The sequence below is a fragment of the Monodelphis domestica genome, chromosome 2 (genome assembly GCF_027887165.1).
Source record: "Monodelphis domestica isolate mMonDom1 chromosome 2, mMonDom1.pri, whole genome shotgun sequence".
Taxonomy (NCBI): domain Eukaryota; kingdom Metazoa; phylum Chordata; class Mammalia; order Didelphimorphia; family Didelphidae; genus Monodelphis; species Monodelphis domestica.
The window spans coordinates 21544150-21564088 of NC_077228.1; the positions used below are offsets into that span (position 1 = coordinate 21544150).

Sequence of the window (19939 nt, forward strand, 5' to 3'; positions counted from 1 at the left end):
CTCTTGATGCTAGTCCTTCCTTCTGATATCCAATGAGCCTTTATATTTCCTATTGATTCATTGTTATTTGCATGCTACTCGATTTCTTGAGAACAGGGACTATTTTTGCTTTTGTTTCCAATTATTATTTTCCAACTTATTTTCCAACAATAGTTTCCAACTATTACCAACTATAGTGCCTGGCACATATTCAGCCTTTGATAAGTGTTTATTGTTTGATTGATTATTTTCTTCTTAAAAACAATCACAGACTTGTCCCCTAATAGAAAATCTCTGAACCAAAAAAGTACCCACACCTACCAGCAATAGCATCCGGTAATTATCCTTCCTGTCACCAGAATTCATGGCCTATTTGACTAAAAGGCAGAAGAAATGGGGCAGTTCTTCCACCACAACCTCCAAGTTCCTGAGAAAGTAGAACTGGTACGAGGAAATTGATCAAGGAGACATTGCGCTCAATTCAACGATTGTTTTCTATCACTTGGCTACAGAGCACTCCATTAGACACAGGGAAGTCACACAGTTTGGATAAGGGAACTTGATCTCATGGTGCTCACAACATAGCATGAGATAAGCATAAATACAAGCTATAATATTCAATAATAAGTGTATTATAGAATGGAAAGAATACAAGGAATGTTTATCAAAGAGGTCCAAAGGCCTATGTGAGAGCCAAGGGACCAAGTTTATTCTCTCTGTCTGTGTCTGTGTCTGTGTCTGTGTCTCTGTCTCTCTGTCTCTGTCTCTCTGTCTCTGTCTCTGTCTCTGTCTCTGTCTCTCTCTCACTCTCTCTCTCTTGCTCTCTCTCTTCCTTCTCCTCTCTGTCTTTTCTCTATCTGTGTCTCTCTCCCCTCTCTGTCTATCTATCTTTTCTTTGTCTTCTATCTCTGTATATCTTCTCTCTGTCTCTGTCCATGGCTGCCTGTCTCTCTCTATATATATCACTGTCTCCCTGTCTCTGTCTCTCTTTCTTGCTTTCATTCTCTCTATCCTCTCTCTGTGTCTTTGTCTGTCTCTGTATCTCTTCTCTCTTTCTCTGTCTCTGTCTGTCTTTCTGTCTTTGTCTCTGTGTCAGTTTGTCTTTCTCTCTCTCTTCTCTCCATCTGTCTGTCCTTTCTCTGTGTCTCTCTCTCTAGCTCTCTCTCTCTCTCTCTCTCTCTCTCTCTCTCTCTCTCTCTCTCTCTCTCTCTCTCGCTCCCCAGCTTTCCCCCCCTTCTCTTCTCCTCTGTCTATCTTTTCTTTGTCTTCTGTCTCTGTATCTCTTCTGTCTCTTCTCTCTGTTTCTCTCTGTCTCTGTCTCTCTTTCTTTCTATATATCACTGTCTCCCTGTCTATTTCTCTCTTACTCTCACTCTCTCTCCTCTGTCTCTGTCTGTCTTTTGTCTCTCTTTGTACCTCTTCTCTCTTTCTCTCTGCCTCTCTCTTTTTCTGTGTCTCCGTCTCTGTCTTTGTGTCTGTGTCTGTGTGTCTCTCCCTCTCCCTCTCCCTCTCCTTCTCTCTCTCTCTCTCTCTCTCTCTCTCTCTCTCTCTCTCTCTCTCTCTCTCTCTCTCTCTCTCTCTCTCTGTCTCTGCATGTCTGTGTGTCTGTGTGTCTGTCTGTCTCTCCCTCCCTCCCCCTCCCTCCCTCCCTTCATCAGCTTCCAGGGGGTTTCCTTCCTCTCTATCTGATGTTTTTTCTTTGTCTTCTGTCTCTGTAGCTCTTCTCTATCTCTTTTCTGTTTCTCTCTGTCTGTCCATGTCTGTTTTCTCTGTCTCTTTCTCTCTATATATGTCTCCCTGTCTCTCATTCTCACTCTCTGTCTGTCTGTCTTTGTCTCTGTACCTTTTCTCTCTTTCTCTCTCTTGTCTTTTTCTCTGTGTCTCTGTGTCTGTCTGTGTCTCTCCCTCCCTCCCCCCTCCCCCCCTCTCTCCCCTATCTTCTCCTCTCTACCTGTCTTTTCTGTCTGTGTCTCTCTCTCCTTCTTCTCTCTGTCTTTTCTTTGTCTTCTGTCTCTGTCTCTGTCTCTTCTCTGTTTCTCTCTATCTCTGTCCATGTCTGTCTGTCTCTGTCTCTGTCTCTGTCTCTCTCTGTCTCTGTCTCTCTCTCTGTCTCTCTCTCTCTCTCTCTCTCTATATATATATATATATATATATATATATACATATATATATATATCACTGTCTCCCTGTCTCTGTCTGTCTCTCACTCTCGCTCTGTCTGTCTTTGTCTGTCTCTGTACCTCTTTTCTTTCTCTCTGTCTTTTTCTCTGTGTCTCTGTGTCTGTGTCTCTCCGTCTCTCCCTCCCTCCCTCTCTCTCTCTCTCTCTCTCTAGCTCTCTCTCTCTTTCTCTCTCTCTCTCTCTCTCTCTCTCTCTCTCTCTCTCTCTCTCTCTCTCTCTCTCTCGCTCCCCAGCTTTTCCCCCCTTCTCTTCTCCTCTGTCTATCTTTTCTTTGTCTTCCGTCTCTGTATCCCTTCTGTCTCTTCTCTCTGTTTCTCTCTGTCTCTGTCCATGTCCTCCTGTCTCTGTCTCTCTTTCTTTCTATATATCACTGTCTCCCTGTCTATCTCTCTCTTACTCTCACTCTCTCTCCTCTGTCTCTGGTCTCTGTCTGTCTTTTGTCTCTCTTTGTACCTCTTCTCTCTTTCTCTCTGCCTCTCTCTTTTTCTGTGTCTCCGTCTCTGTCTTTGTGTCTGTGTCTGTGTGTCTCTCCCTCTCCCTCTCCTTCTCTCTCTCCCTCTCTCTCTCTCTCTCTCTCTCTCTCTCTCTCTCTCTCTCTCTCTCTCTCTCTCTCTCTCTGTCTCTGTGTGTCTGTGTGTCTGTCTGTCTGTGTGTCTGTCTGTCTCTCCCTCCCTCCCTCCCTTCATCAGCTTCCAGGGGGTTTCATTGTCTCCATACAGATGACTCCCAAATCTACAAAGAGAGTCAGTCCTCACTCTCTCTTGAGCCTTATTCCCCTGTCCCAACTGTCTACTTGACATCTCTACCCGGAAGACCTACAAGCATCTAAATTTTGAAATGTCCCAAACTGAACTCCGTATCTTTTCTCCAAAATTTTTCCCTCTCCATAGCTATTCCTATTCTCTCCCTTTTCTATTGATGGCAGCAACATCCTTTCATGGTTCATAACTTGACAAAAAAGTGTGAAAGCAAATATCTGAATGAATTGCATTGTTTGTCCATAGAAATGGAAGGGTTTGTGGTGGCCATTCAGGACCTAATTATCACCATAAGGGTGGAGCCCACATTTATTAATTGATGGGGATGGTGTAAGAAAATGGAGAAACTGTTACAAGTCACTGTGGGGAAGAACAATTTTGTCTCTACTAATTACCCAGCAACAAATCACTTAGCTGCTAGAATGGCATGATAGCTAGTGGCATGAGATGTTGACTATCCATCATAGGAGTAACAGATAATAAATCCCCAACCTACAGAGACACTAAAAATAGCCTAAAGAACTCAACTTACAGACTATACTGGAAATGAAGTATTATTGCAGAGAGGGTTATCACCTATAATTGCCAGGCGTAACACTCACTTGTGAAAACTAAAAAATATTTTAATAGATGTTATCATACCAATTGGCCACAGTCTCCAAACTTCTTGGAATGAAAAACTTTAAAAATACAAAAACTTAACTGAAAAAAAAAATCACAATGACGTGGCACCGATAGGAGGAACATCTATTTTTTGTCATCCTGTATGGATTTGTACCAAGGATGCTTTGGGTGAGGTTGAAGAAGATAAGCCTAAAACCTAATACTTTTATTGAGCTGAAAGAAGCAGAGATTCTACCCATCTAAGCAATAGTCCCTCGAAAGTTTAGAGTAAAAGAATTGTAATTGGATAGATGTTTATCCCAGAATCATTTCTATCTGAACTCCATTGACCAATACAACAATGATTTTTCTCTAATAATGATGATGATGATGTTAACAAGTTATAGAAAGATGAACACATTTTCATAAAAGAGGAAGATTTCTAGACATCCTCAGAGTGTAAGATAAACATATTTAAAACACAGAAATACCAAGTTCTCTTGGCCTCTGTTTCTTCATTTGTAAAATGGGTATTCCCCAACAGGGGGTACCTCAAAGGACTACTGTGATGATAGATACATGTTCTCTGAAACCAACTTTGAAACTTAACAGAAGGAAAAGAAAGTAATTTTCCCCCTTCCTCCCTACTGCTTCTTAGCCAAGAATGTGAAGAATCAAATAATTACGAGGCAACGATGCCATTCCAGAAGCCACCTGAGGACTTCATTATCTCGAACATGGATAAATGTGAGTCCACAAAATTGATGAATTTATTAATTGGACAAATACCAAGCTGCCTAGCCTACTTTTGGCATGGCAGAGAAGACACCCAAGTGGCTGAGTCTATGATCCCATTTTTATCCTGAGGGGAGGGGAAGAGGAGGAGTTAAGCATCAATGTTCTTTCCCAGTGCTTCTCCATGCCTGTTTCTTCCTCTTTTGCTTCCTATCCACTACTTTGATGTCCTTCATTTTGTAGATATGTTGGGTGGGGGGAGAAAAGAAGGAAATCAAGATAGGATGATCAATTTTTTCTCCCTGCGCCTTCTGTAAGAAACTTAGCCTGAAAGGGGGCTTAGAGCTCCCTCTCTGCTTATGATATCTCCTTTGAAGTCCCAGGGCTGTTCTGTGTGTGTGGAGGGAGATAACAGACCTAGGGAATGAGGTTTCTGTGTTCTGTCTGAGGGAGGGCAGAGGAATGGCTCAACTGGATGAAGTCACTGCTTTGTTAACCTTCCAGCATCAGGTATTTCTGGTGCAACTCAGACCTTTCTGTGGAAAGAATTTTTTCTCAGGTAAAGGGGAAAAGGGAGGTAAACCCACAGCATTATGTTGGTGGGTTGTTGTTATTGTTGTTTTACAATTCCTCTTGCCTTTTGGCCACACCTAGAACGCTCATGAAACTAGGCAATCTTTAGTGAACAAAGAACATTAGAGCTGGGAGGGGACCCAGGATATTGGAGCTCGAAGGATCTTGAGGAAAGCGAATATTAAATAGTAATACTGATAATTCACATTTCTATTATGATTTAGGTGGCAAATGGGTGGCACTGCAGTGGATAGAGTGCTGGGCCTGGAGTGAGGAAGACTCATCTTCCTAAGTTCAAATCTAGCCTTAGACACTTACTAGTTGAGTGACCTTGGGCAAATCACTTAACCCTGTTGGCCTCAGTTCTTCATCTATAAAATGAGGTGGAGGAGGAAATGGTAAACCGCTGCAGTCTCTTTGCTAAGAAAATCCCAAATAGGATCACAAAGAGTCAGAAACAAATGAACAACAACAACAAAAAGGCATACTTTAAGATTTACAGAGCACCCCCACCATGAAAGTTCTGGGCTACGTGTATTGAAGAATAGGTATCCTTTCACATTGTGATTCTCCCAATAGTTGTTTCAATATGTCACAGATCACTATAAAAATTTGAGTGGTAATTTGGGGGGATTTTTTCAGAAGCCTCAGAGGATACACAAAGGCCAGCAGATGACACAGAAAAAGTTGGGAAAACATTTTTACTTAACTTTGACTTACATATATAACTTCTGACCAAATACTTAAGCCAGATTTTATAATAATGCACTCTAAAACTCCTCATAGAAGAAAAAGAAAAATCAGACCTTCTCTGGTATAAAAGGAGCACCAAAAAATTTTACTCAGATTTTCCAGATCAAAAAGGTACCATACCCCTAACCCCAAGATGTGGGCAGAATACTTTTATTGTTATGTCTGTTTTAAAGATGAGGAAACTGAGGCCCAGAGACAGAGATGAGTTTGCCAATGATCATATGGCTAGGCAGTAAACCCAGAACTTAAAAGTCTTATGCTCACTCAGCACAAGCAACTCTGTCAATATTTTGATGATGTTATGATCTCCTGGATATGAATATTCCTTCCTATTATACAGATCACAACCCATCTGGTATGATTCTTGCCCATAGCCTCCTGTAAATCCTCCATAGCTATTCTGCCCATGGCTAACAGTACAGTGTTTAGGCTGTGCATATTTTGCTCACTCTACCTAGGTGACCCCACCTCCTCTTGCAATCATTCATTTCCTGAGCATCACTTGACATCACTTGTGTTGGTACAAGTCATCGTTGTTAATATACTATGATCTCTTCATGTCTACCATTTGTCTTTCCTTTGCCCTTTGGGTCAACCCACAATTTTGGATTTGGGGAGACAATGGCAGTCCATGATTTATGACCCTATATAGTCATTTAAAGAAGATCTAATTAAACTACATCTAAAAGAATTCTTTCTCTTGATCTATATGTTTAGTAACTCTGTTAAGAAACAGAAACAAACAGAGAAAGGTGAAGTGGAGAGTGACAGAGAGTGGGAGGAAAGAGGAAGGAAGGAAGGAAGGAAGGAATGAAGGAAGGAAGGAAGGAAGGAAGGAAGGAAGGAAGGAAGGAAGGAAGGAAGGAAGGAAGGAAGGAAGGAAGGAAGGAAGGAAGGAAGGAAGGAAGGAAGGAAGGAAAAGAGAAAAATTGGAAGATTCCCAGGTCCCTATTGAGTGTCTCTTGAAAATTCCTTGGCCAGGAATGCTCCAGTATAAATAATAGTGTGCTCATAAAATAATATGGGGTACTAAGGTTTACTGATTGCTTTCTCCATCATGCCTTTTATGTAGTTAGAGGGAATTGATCTATTAGCATGCTTAGTACATATCCAATGACAGGCAGTTAGTGTCACACTTGAACTCAAGCCTGATGGGCTTTCAACAAAATCCCAGCTGCTCCCTCTTAACCTGTCTGTTATCTATCCACCTGCTTTAGCCCAGTGAAGCATATGTGTACACGCTTTGGGTGGGGAGAGGAAAGGAAGGGCTGGAGCACCTTGAAATCTAACTTTTTTTTCGTTGTTTACTTTAGCAATTTACGACATGGGAATTGAAGTTATCGCGAAGGTAATTTTTCCTCTCTTTCCTAGCAAATGTCTAAAGCAGAATGTCAAGGTAACAGAATTGACTCCAAAGCATCTTGTTACCTTGAATAGCTTTTCGATTTCTGAGAGCATCTGTGGGGGCAGATTGCCCGGGCGCTGAGCCCTCAGCCCTTTGATAGGCAGAGCACCGAGCTGGCGCAGTGGGAAGGAGTGATAGGATCTTCTTCTGGTGTTAGCCCCTTATCTAGTGCTGACAGTTCCTGCTTTTTTACGTTTAATAAAGTCTCTTTTCAGAGGAAAGAGTTCTCCCACATTTCCTGAGATCCCATTTCCTTTCTTCCAAGGAGGGCAGTCACCTTAAACCTTTTCAAGCCCTGAAAATACCTGTAAACGTGTTCAGAGGATAGCCAGCAGGTACCCAGAGGCTGGGCAGATTTGGGGGTGAGCAGGTGATTGGGAAGGAATTCGAATGGGCCAGAGGGGAAAGTCTACTTCTGAGCTCCTCTGATTTCCCTTCTCCCAGAGTGGATGGGCAGCCCTCAGCTGCTGTGGGAGTTTCCTTGGTGATAGGAGGCTGCATCCCCAAAACATTTCTGTTTCCCCATCACATGGATCCCAGAGCTGGACAAGCAGTGTGGCCAGAAGCACATTCTTACTTCAAAGCAGGCCAAAGAGAAGGCCCAGAATGGGGAGTCAGAGGCCCTGAATGGGAAGCTCTGCTATGCCATCTCCTAGGTGACTTGAGAAAAGTCGCTTCTCTCTCTGGGATGCAGCCTCCTCTTGTAAAATGCTAGCATGATTCTTGCCCTACTCACAGCACCCTCTGGTGTTGGAGGGTCATGTTCCTAGAAAATCTTATAGCCTATGAAAATGCAGATCTATTTATGACCCTTGTGGTTTCCTTGATGCCCATATGCTTGGCACCATACTTTATATACAGCAAGTGCTTAAAATCCACTTCGTGATTTGTCCTGGATGGAAAAGGGGAAGCAAAATGGTGGTGGCCCAAATGTAGAGAACAGTCCTTAAGTCAGCCTCCTGAACCACGCTCTCTCCAAAAAACCTAATCCAATTGTATTCGGTGAGCATTTAATAAGTTCCCACTATGTGTCCGGCACCAGGCTATGTGCAGGGGATACAAAGACAAAAGTGAGACAACCCTTGCCCTAAAGAGATGAAGTTCTATTGGACCACAAAGCAAAGTCTCCCCTTCACAGGTGTTCAGGGCCAACATTTTGCTCTGAAACTCCCCCACCATGTTCCAGGCCTTAAGATCTAGATCATTTTGTTCCCAGGGCTGCCACACCCCTGAGATCTCCAGCTCAGGAACATCAGAGGTTCTCAGCTGAGGTTTGGAATCCACAAGTCCCCAAAGTGTTCCCTGTGAGTTTTTCTCTGGGTCAGCTGGAGTAGGAAAAGGCTAGATCTAGTGCATCATCATCATCATCACTGGCATCAGGTTGCCATGCCAACTTTGAAGCACCAAACCAATGCCAGTTATTATTATTGTTGTTATTTATTTATTTATCTTGCTGATAAATGACTTGCCATTGTGCTGACTTTCAGTTCTTTCTAGAAGTGGAATTCAAGCACAAGGAGGGTTCCTGAGGGTGACTTTTGTTTTTCAGATAGTATTGGCTCAAGGAGTCGGGTGGAATTCCCATTATTAATAACAGAGTGCCCCTGCACATGTCATTTGCTCAGAGGAACAGCAGTAAAATATGGCCACTTCTAAGACACACCCTCCAGTTGGTCTTAGGCTGGGCTGATGAGGAGGGATGAGGACCTCGTGGGTCCCTGGTCCCCTGGCTTTAAGCTTTAACTTGGTAATCATGTCTTGACCTATTGCCTATTCATCCACCCCCCAAGTCAAGCTCAAGTCACTGATCTGAATGTGTTTTGCTTCCAATCCTGAACATTCTCCCTTCTACTTGCAGCCTCGGAAGAGTTTTGTCCATCAGGGCTTCAGGTGAGTTCTCAGCTAAAATGAAAGACATCCCTGATCTTCTCTCCCCCAACTCTCTGTCTGACCAACTTGCAGTGTTGGAATTTGTCTTTAAACCAGTTATCATTTCTTATGGACTCTTATGAGCTCCTAGACGAGGTGTCCATCCAGCTATACAATTAGATCAAACTCTAGCCATAAGTCCAGCAGGCAAAGAGAAATGATCAGAAATGCAGTCGAATGGGAAGAGCTGTTGATTTGAAGCCTGATTTTGTATCCCTGCTCAGCTTGGTGACCTAGAGGGACGGGGATCTCACTACCTTTTGATTCAGTTTCCTCATCTAAAAATGCTGTTGGATTAGGTGATTCTCATCCCAAAATTGCTACTTCTGGGACCACAAAGAACTATGTGACAGGTTTCAAGTACTTGGAAGTACCTAAGCTGCCCTCCATCTCTAAACCCAATGATTTTACAAACTAGAAGTAATTATTGGAGGGATTTTTGGTCATATCTCTATTACCCTTCTAAGGTATTAGAATTAGAGCCTGTTGCATCTCTGTCTTGCCTTTCCCCTGTTTTAGTTCTGTGGCAAAGGGGGAGGGATTATTCCTCTTGTCTCCAAGGGACAGGAAAAGATCAAAAGGGGTGCCAAGCTTTTTGGAAATCAGGCACTTATATTAAAAATTAGTATCAGGTCCAACTTGATAAAAATGAAGCAGAGAATCCTCCATCTGGCACCTGATGTCAGTCAATGTGAATTAAAGCAAATCTAAAAAAGGCATAGCATCCATGATGAGATGATGCCACAGCAGATCATACTTGGAGAATTAAAATCAATTCTAGGAGTCACAAATTAGGAAAGACGGTGTCAAACAGAAGTGTTTCTAGAAGAGGGGAAACAGGTTGGCAAGTAGAGGAGACCATGTCTGGCAAGGAATGGCTAAAGAATATGGGGAAGATTCGCACAGGGAGCTATGCTAGTCATCTTCAAGTATGTGAAGGGTTATCCTCAGTAAGAGGAATGCATTTTGTTCGACTTTGACTCTGAGGGCATATGCAAAGGGAGAAAGTTGCTGAGAACCAGATTTCCGCTTGATGGAAGGAAAAAAAATTCCAGTGATCACAAGGAAGGAGATGTTTGGAGAGCTGGTTGGTTCTCTATTTCTGAAGCTCCTGTGGAAGGGCTGAGTGTCCATTCCTCGGGGTAGTTGGGGAAGAGCATCTTACTCAGGTGGAAGTTGGAGAAGGTGACTTCTGAGCTCCCCTCCAAATTCTGGGATTCTGTGAGCCTATTTCTGACTCCTCATTGAGGGCCCTTTACACAGTAGAAATTGGACTCCTGAACACTGCTAACATCTGGCTTTGCCCCTTTCTCTGTGTGTCAGATGTTGACTGAAGGCAACTAATTCTGGGTAAGGGAGCCTAGATGCCCAAGAACTCCTGTGGCAGGTGGGCTTAAGAATAAAACTCTTTGTGCTAGAAACAAATCTCTTCCCTTCCAGTTGCATGGGGGAGCAAAGGGATTTCTGGCTGGAGGAGCAGCCTTTGTGGCTCACTTGACCCTGGGGTTCTCATCCACCCCAAAAAGGGGTTCAAGCCAACTCCAGGCAGACTGAGATGCGACAGGCTCTAATTCATCAATACGTGTTCCTTGTTGCTACATGTTAGACTATGCTCGGAACAGACTTTGCCCTGCTGTCTCTTCATTTTTCAGCCATGAACATGCCTTTGGGGAGGACAGAAAGAAGGGAAAACAGCCTCCAGAAACTAAGCTTCCCAAAAAAGACAAGGACCCGAATCCTAAGAAGGTATCTATTGGCTTAATCATCTCCATCCTCGAATCATTATTTCCAGGCACTCTGCATCTCATCCCCAAGCCTTCTGGAGGGCAGGGGCTTTGGGTAATTCTGATCTTTGAAGTCTCTAGCCCCTAGCACAGTGCCTTACACATAGTAGGTGCTTAGTAAGTGCTCACTGAGTTATGATGAAGTGAATCCCAGTTTCTGAGAGTTGATAATGGAAAGGTGACCATAAAATGAACTCGAATGGTTGTGGTGGTCCTGTCACACTCCCATAGCCTATATTCTATGTCCCACATTCCTTTTGGTGTTCCAAGGTCTTTCCAGGAAATGGTTATTATCCACCTTTGGATTTCTCGGAGTCCTACGGCTTCTCAATGTCAAAGTTTGAGGCAGGATTTGAGTCTTAGATATCAGTTTAGTTTGTAATTACTTATAGGAACCATGTGAGCTTCTTTAAAGTAACTTAAGGATTTCTTTAATATAACAAGCATTTATTAGTGCCTACCATATACAAGGGACTGTCACAGAGATGAGGATATAGTATGCTGAGAAGAATATCATATGGGAAATACTTTACAAACCTTTAAGCGCTATGTAAATGCCAACTATTATTACTATTATTATTATTACCTCAGAGTCAAGAAGATTCATCTCCATCCATTTAAATCTCATATTTCATCTCATGAGTTTAAATCCAAGGCTCTTAAAGCCTCAGACTCTTACTAGGTGGGTGACCCTGGGCAAGTCATTTAACTCTGCCTCAGTTTCCTGATTTGTCAAATGAACTGGAGAAGAAAATGCATTCATTCTATGTCTTTGCCAAGAAGATCCAAATGGGAGGTAGGTGAAGTCGGTGGTTTAGTGGATTGAGAGTCAGGCCCAGAGATGAAAGGTTCTGGGTTCAAAAGTAGCTTCAGATCCTTTCCAGCTGTGTGACGCTGGGCAAGTCATTTAGTCCCCATTGCCTATTACTCTTCTTCCTTGGAACCAACATTTAGTATTGATTGTAAGAAGGAAGGCAAGGGTTTGAAAAAGAAAAAGAAACCCAAATCAGGTTGGACACAAAGAGTTGGACACAACTCAAGCAAAAACAATAAAATTATTATTACAAAGACAAAGTATGTAACAATTCTTCCCTTGGGGAGTTTATTGTTCTACTGGAAGACAGGAGGGATGAAGATAAGTAAATATCAAATTCACAAAGATAATACAAAGGAATTTCAAGGGCCCCAATTAATAACCTTAGCCTAATTTAATTACAAATAATGGGAGGTATGAGCCCTTCCCAAGGTTCTTTATGGGACCATGAAGAGTCAGATGTGACTGGAATAACAGTTATTATGTGCAAAACATTCTAAATTTTCTCCCAAAGATTGTTGTAAGGATCAAACGAGAACAGATTACACACTCCTTAAAGTGCTATAGGCATTATTTTTGGTTTTGGTGTGATTATATACAAGTCCTCACTGACCTCATTTTTCCATCAATGTCAGTGTTATAGGATGACTTTCCCTCCTCTTTATTCTGATAAAATGAAAATTGGCTTAATAAGGCATATCACAGTATAAGAAGAAACATAAGATCTATTTGAATTTTATATGCAGAAGCTAGAGTTGATGGTTTATGGTTGTTGTTGTTCAATTGTTTGTCATTTCTCACTCTTCATGACCCCATTTGGGATTTTCTTAGCAAAGATACTGGAGTGGTGTGTCATTGCCTTTTCTAGCTTATTTTACAAATGAAGAAACTGAGGCAAATAGGATTAAGTGACTTGCCCAGGGTCACACAGCTAGTAAATGTCTGAGGCCATATTTGAACTCAGGAATATCGGTCTTCCTAACTCTAGTCCTGGCATTCTATCTACTGCACCATCAGTAGGAGTTGACTGTACTCCACAGGTTATTAATATTTGCATTGTGAGCCCTTCCCAAGGTTCTTTATGGGATCATGAAGAGTCAGACGTGACTGAAACAATTTAACAGTATTGTGTGCAAAACATTCTAAATTTTCTTCTAGTCCTAAATCCTTTGATCTTATAATTAACAAGTCATTTTAAAGGAATGTCATTTTCTTTAATTTATGACAAGATGAAAAAGAAATCACATCTTTAAATGGAAGTGAATTTCTTACAAACTTTACTGATTGGCCTAAGTTTAGATCAATGATGCTGAAAACATTCTTTTTTCTTATTAATATACTATTTGTTGATTAAATTAAAATTTCCAGGAATTTCACCCTCTATCACTCAAACTACAGAAGGCATTACACAGCCCCCCAAAAAATGTATAAATAAATAAAATCTTTCATGTTTCTATTCTCTGGAGCTGGACATTCACAAGTTACTCTTATAATATTCATTCTGTAGCCATATGTAAAGTTTTTAGTTCTCTGCATTTTCATTCTTCATAATTTCATGGAGGCCCTTCCAAGTTCATTTGTTTCCTAAATTAATCTGTTCATCATTTCTCTTGACACAGTAGAATTCTATCACAATCATATACCAGTAGTGGTATTGCTGAGTCTAAGAGTATACCCAGTTCTATAACTCTCTGGGCATAATTCCAAATTGCTCTCCAAAATGGTTGGACTAGTAAACAGTTCCACCAACTACGTACCAGTGTCTCCACCTTTTCACACACACCCCCAATATCTTTCATTTTATCATTAAGCCAATCTGTTGGGTGTGAGATGATATCTTGGAACTGCTTTGGTTTGCATTTCCCTGATCAGCAAAAATTTAAATCATTTTTCATATGCCTCTAAATGGCTTTACTTTATTCATTCAAAAATTGTCTGTTCATGCCTTTTGACCATTTATTGATTGGAAAATGATTATTATTTTTATAAATTTGAAAAAGTTCTCTATATATTTTAGTTATGAAACATCCAGCTCATAAACTGTCCATGAAATTTCCTTTCCCTGCCCCCATCAATTTTCTGCTTTCCTTTTAATCTTGTCTATATTAGTTTTATTTGTATAAAACCTTTTCAATTTAATATAATCAATTATCCATTTTGTATCTTACATATGCTCTATTTCTTGTTTATTTATAAATTTCTCTCATATCCTTAAATCTGATAGGGAATGTATTATTGTTCTAATTTGCTTATGATAGCTCGCTTTATGTCAGGTCACATATCCATTTTAATTTTATTTTAGTGAATGGTGTAAAATAGTGTTTTATGCTTAGTTTCTACCAAACTACTTTCTAATTGTAGACAATTTTTACCAAATAGTGAGTTCTTTTACCCAAAACTTTTGTTGAATACAAAGTTACTATAATCTTTTGCTACAGGATGTTGCATGTCTGTTCTGTTCCACTGATCAAGCTTTCTATTTCTTAGCCAATACCAGATAGTTTTGATAAGTATTGCTTCATAATGTAGTTTAAAATCTGGTATTGCCAAACTTCCTTCCTTTACATTTTTTTCACTAATTTCTTTGATATTCTTGATCCATTGTTCTTCCAAATGAATTATTTTTTTTCTAGCACAAAAAAAGTTTTTGTAGTTTAATTTATATGCCATTGAATGAGTAAATTAATCTAGGTAGCATTGTCATTTTAATTATATTGGCTCTGCCCATCCATCAATTAATATTTCACCAAGTATTTATCTCTGACTTTATTTATATAAAAAGTGATTTATAATTATGTTCATGTAGTTCCTGGGTTTGTTTTGGAAGGTATATTCCCAGGTTTTTGTTTTTATTTTTCTGTCTGTGGTTATTTTTAATGGGATGTCTCTTTTAATCCCATCTTTCAGGTCTTTGTTAGTGAGATATAGAAATGCTGATAGTTTATGTGGGTTTATCTTATATCTTTCCACTTTGCTAAGATTATCGATAGTTTCAACTAACTTTTTAGTTGAGTATCTAAGATTTTCCCTGCTGTGTGTGCAAAGAGATAATTTGGCTACCTCTTAGCCCATTATTCCTTCAATTTCCTTTTCTTTCTCTTATTGTTATTGTTACCATTTCTAATATAATATTAAATAATACTGGGGGGTGGCAATGGCCATTCTTGTTCCACTCCTGAGCTTATCCCCATACAAATAATACTTTCTGATGCCTTTAGGTAAATGCTTTATATTTTTTAACCTTTACCTTCCATCTTAGAATTGATATGGTGTATTGGTTGTAAGGCAGAAGAGCGGTAAGGGCTAAGCAATAGGGGTTAAATGACTTGCTCAGGGTCACCCAACTAGGAAGTGTCTGAGGACAGATTTGAACCTAGGACCTCCCATCTTTAGACCTGGATCTCAATCTACTGATCCACCCAGCTGCCCCCCTTCATATCATTTTAAGAGAAATTTGTACCCATACTTTCCCGTGTTTTTAACAGCAATGAATGTTATATTTTGTCAAAGCCTTTTTCTTCATTTATTGTTATAAGATTTTTTGATGTTTATGTTTTGATGATTTTTAATACAAGATTGTTATTGATATAAACAATTATGTTGATAGTTTGAAGGCATTCTTCGAAAATCCCAGGTGAAGGATGACTATAGAGTCAAAAGGAGCCTCCTGCGCCTAAAGATAGGTAAGTGCCTCAGCAGTATCCATAAGAAGGCAGACCCTGTGAGGGTGTCACTGTCTAAGCGTAAGCCAAGCTTTGTAAGCATTGTTCTTTCCCTACTATTCCAGCCATGCTTGCTATTTGAGCCAAAACAGAACTGTAAATACAGTGGCAGCTGTCTTCCACCCACTTTTGCTGAGAGAGAGTGAGAAAGGGCACCTGAGTCAGAAAGAATCCTGAGAGCTAGAGGAATAAAGGGGACATTATTTTAGGGCCATTTATCTAGGATCCAAGATTAAACCAACCTCCTAACCCACCCCAATACAAGCCAACAAATATAAAGTGCCAGGCACTCTGGGTGGCAACAAAACAACGAAAATAGTCACTGTCTTCAAGAAGTTTACATTCTTGTGAGAGATCCATAAACAGACAGATACACACATGATAATGTGGGGAGGAAGAAGACACCAACATGTGGAGGTTCCGAAATCCTCCCTGAAGGAAGAAGTACCGGAACCAGAGTTAACACAAGACCAGGATAGTGTAAAGCAGAGAGGAAGGAGGCCACTCTCTACATGGAGACTGACCTCCCTCTCTCTCCCACAGCTGCTCCCTTCCTCTCATTCCCATAGTGGGATCATTGATAGAAACACATGTAAATAATACCTTAAGAAGCAATAATTCTTTGGACCTGATGGAAGCTTGATACTGATATGAGTTGTTTCTACCAAAATTGGTCCATCCATGTAGGGAATCCTGGAACCAAGGGAGCTTGGCATATCTATGCATTATGGATGCTTGCTAAATGTGTATAGGTACCTTGCTGTAGATCTATGATAAAAAATACATTGTTTTCTGGTTTAGTTTGATTTGACATAATTACAAAAAGAAGAACCTCAGGGTTTGCGTTGACCCCAATGACATGGCCAGGAGTTACAGAGAATGGACAAGAATGGACAGGTAGAGAGCTGAAGCTTTGAAGAAAGAGAGAAATGAATGTGATCACAGGTCACAAAAAGCATTCAATGAAATCATGTCTTCCAAGTGGAAAATGGCTTTTGAGTAAAAATTCTATTTCAGATTGGGAGCATGTCACTAGAATCATGCAAGGAACATGAGTAAATTTGGTAGCTTCCAAGGAACATAGTGGGAAGAACATAGAGCTTTCGACAATGGAAGGAAGAGTCATTGAACCATCCTGGGGTAATTTGGGGTGTCACTTTAGAGCAATGGTGACTGTGTTCTTCTCATTTTCCCCACCCTTCAGCTAACAGGGACGGATCCTTAGTCTTTGAGACCTTTGCTCACTCCCTCAAAGGCACCATGCTTATTCTTCCAGGGAAACTCTAAGAGAGCCACATCAGATTTGAAATTTTAGGGATGTTTCAGTTTCATTCATGATCTGTTTGAAAGTGAGAAGATCATTCATGATAGCCCCTATGGTTGTCTTTATCCTCTCATGTCAGCATTTACAGCCTATGAAATACTAAATCCCTAAGATCCATCCTTCCATGTATACTGTAATCTCCAGTAATAGATCCATAGACAATGGAACCAACTGTTTTTTAAGAGAATTGGGCTTACAAAATACCACCAGTGGTGTCAGATGGAAAAATAGAATAAAACTGATTTTTTTCAATTCTTCCTAAAGAGATGGGGGGAGGGTGAGTAGGAGAATGGAAGAGGAAGGGGGAAGAGGGGGAAAGCCATTTGGTCACTGTACTTTGAAGTCAAATGTAGCAGAATCTCATACCCAGTTTCTTTCTCCAATTTGGCTGCTTTTGGCTTGTCTGACTCCTATAGAGGATGACAACCCAGGCTACCCAAGGGGAGCCTAGTTGCTTTCTGTTCCATTAAACATTCTTTGCTCTGCTTCGCAGTCTCTGTGGCCATAGTTTGCCATTAGTGACTGTCCTTCCCCTCTTTCAATGCCCCAGACTTCAGGTAGCCACAAGATCTCCTGCCTTCTTGATATAGATAGCCTCTCCTTCAGAGAACCCATTTCAGTGTTCTGTGTAACCAAATAGCAGATTCTATATTCCTTCTTGGAATCTGAGATTTTGCTGTCACCTGTAAAATCAGTGATAGTACAGCAATGGAGAAATAGAGCTGTAAGAAGGAAATGGGGCTAATTTTTAAAGGGTTGGACTTGATTATTTAAGAATGTGGTCACCAGGAATTTAATTAATTCCAAAGAGATTTTATTTACAATTCATTTACAAAATGTAGAAAGAGTGAAGCAAGAAATGAGAGTGAGGATAAGGTAAGATATCTAGCCAGAGCACTAAATATTTTACTCTGGGCAGGAGAATTAGTTTCAGCCAGCCTCGGCAAAGCCAAGGACCCAGGGAAACCTCTCTCAAGAGTAGGTCTTTCCTAAGGCCAATCTCTTAAGAGAAAAACCAGCAGTTAAGAGTCATCCTTTCACTCACTACATGTTAATCCAGTCAGCAGATTCTTTATCAGCCTCACCAGGAAAACAGGATCTCAGGTCCAGTGAGGAGATCCTTCTGCCTCTCTTCACCAGCCTCAATTCAAAAGCATGAAGAATTCTCTTCAGTCTCTACTTCCAAAAAATGAATTGTGTCTCACAGGAAGTAATAGCTCCTTTTCAAGATGCTTCTTTTGCATCACTTCCTGTGTTTTCCTCTAATTCTACTGTCTACAATCACAGTTGACGCTCTGCTCTAGGACTTCCCAGAAGGCAGTCAGTCAATTCTGATTTGTTACCCCCTATCACACACCTGGGTCACAGATCTTCCCCACTCAAGTATGAATGGGATGTTTGTACCTTTGGTGATTAAATCTAAAATGGGCAGATCTTCATACTTAACTTTTAAGTAGGGTGTTTACACTTATGGCGATTAAATCTAAAAATAGTCAGGGGTTACAATTTAATCTTCACAATCAGGAGAGAGTTAAATATTTTCATTGTTATAATCAGGGGAGAGTTAAATTTAATCTTCACAGAGCCTAGTATTAAATTCACATCTCTACATACCATAATGTGGACACCATTAACCCATTGCCTCAGGAGTCACATAAAAAGTTACATAATGGAGAACATTTAATGGGCAAAACAATGCCTGATTGTCCACTCCATCCAGTAATCTCTGCTCAGCTTCCTTCTCTGTTTGGCCAAAACATGCTCCTTACTACACTCTATCCTCCTTGCTTTAAGTCCAAATATTGTACATTAGAACCTCATGCAATCTCCACCAAGACCTTAGTATAGCTGTGATAGACAGCACCCTCCCCATGTTCCATGGATGATTGTAAGAAGGACTATGGTCATTTGTTCTTCATTTTCAACAAGGACCAATGACATCATGGGGTGATGTCTTGACCTGTGCATGAAATGGGCTTAAGGGAGGCAGAGTTGCAGAGTCATCAGCCTCACTTTTCCAGAGTCATCAAAATTTAGTGAGAAGTCAAAAGTCAAGATGATTGGTGATGTCCAGGGATATGCAGTGGACAAATATGTCATCTTCAAGGTCTGGCCAAGTTTTAAGCACTCCACAGTGACTATGTCAGTCACCTTCATAGCCATAGGAACAAATTGCTCCTGTCCATCCATTCTGCCAGGGGAAATCTTCACATGTTTAGCATAGACATCCCCTCTAACTTATCAATTGGTTTCTGGCCCATCAGTTAATCTTGACCTGTTTTAGCCCACCTACCAATATGGTTTACCAGGGTGGGAAGTGGCTCCTGTGTTTCCTATAGCTTCATGAAGTCACAGGTGAGAGTTGAATGCTAGGTGGACAACAAAGTTGCATGAGAAGCCCCTGAAAAGGGTTTAGCAAGCCCTTGCACCATAGGGGCTAGTCCTCCCTGAAAATCCACACACTCTAGGGCCATATTAACAAACCCATGACACATTTGCCAGAGGAGGCTGCTCTCCTCCCTCTCTCCACAGTGCCTGAGGTCATTTTTCACATGACCCTCCCATCTGTCCAGCAGTCCAATGGGAGTGCTTCCTTCCTCCCCTGTTTGGGATAAGGGGGCAGCTCACATACTGTGTGAGGGTTTCACATTGGGCACTCAGTCTCTAAAAGGTTTGCCATCACTGCCCTAGAGGCAAGAAGGACTACACTAACTAGCAAAGAAGAGCTTTGAGAATTTGTTAAATTTTAATTGCTATATGTTCTAAAACTTGTCACTTTTTAAAGTGTTGTCATTATGACTTATTATTACAACATTAAACTATAGGGGAGGGGGTAGCTGGGTGTCTCAATGGATTAAGAGCCAGGACTAGAGATGGGAGGTCCTGAGTTCAAATTTGACTTCAGACACTTCCCAGGTATGTGACCCTGGGCAAGTCACTTGACCCAGATGACCTAGCCTTTCCCACTCTTCTGCCTTAGAACCAATACACAGTATTGATTCTAAAATGGAAGATAAGGGTTTAAAAAATTATTGGGGAGTATAGATCCAGGCATTTGAAAGAATCATCCCTTTTGCTTTTCCTAAGTTAGGGTATATTATTACCAAATAATCAGATATTAGAATGTAACTGTCATGTTTTTTCCTATATATACAACAAACTAGGAAAATATGTTTGCGTATGATGGCTAAGCTAAATGATAGGATGATAGAGTGAAAAAGAGAGTGGGATTCAGGGTTGGGAGCCCTGGATTTTAGGCTTTTATTTGCTATCTGGTAGACTTCCAGCAAGTTACTTCACGTCTCTGAGCTTCAACCATATAATGAGGGTACTAATAGTGCCAATGGGGCAGTGCAATATTACGGCTCAAGGGCCAACCT

The 19939-nt window shown here is 40.8% G+C and overlaps 1 protein-coding gene across 1 annotated transcript in view; it reads left to right on the forward strand.

The window, feature by feature from the left end:
- Positions 1–19939, forward strand: part of FYB2 (FYN binding protein 2) — a 69475-nt gene that overhangs the window by 25762 nt on the left and 23774 nt on the right. Inside the window, exons 5-9 of the mRNA XM_007480524.2 lie at positions 4179–4267; positions 6895–6929; positions 8845–8876; positions 10568–10661; positions 15121–15196. Of these exons, the coding sequence (XP_007480586.2) occupies positions 4179–4267; positions 6895–6929; positions 8845–8876; positions 10568–10661; positions 15121–15196 (326 nt within the window). The remainder of the gene's footprint in view (positions 1–4178; positions 4268–6894; positions 6930–8844; positions 8877–10567; positions 10662–15120; positions 15197–19939) is intronic.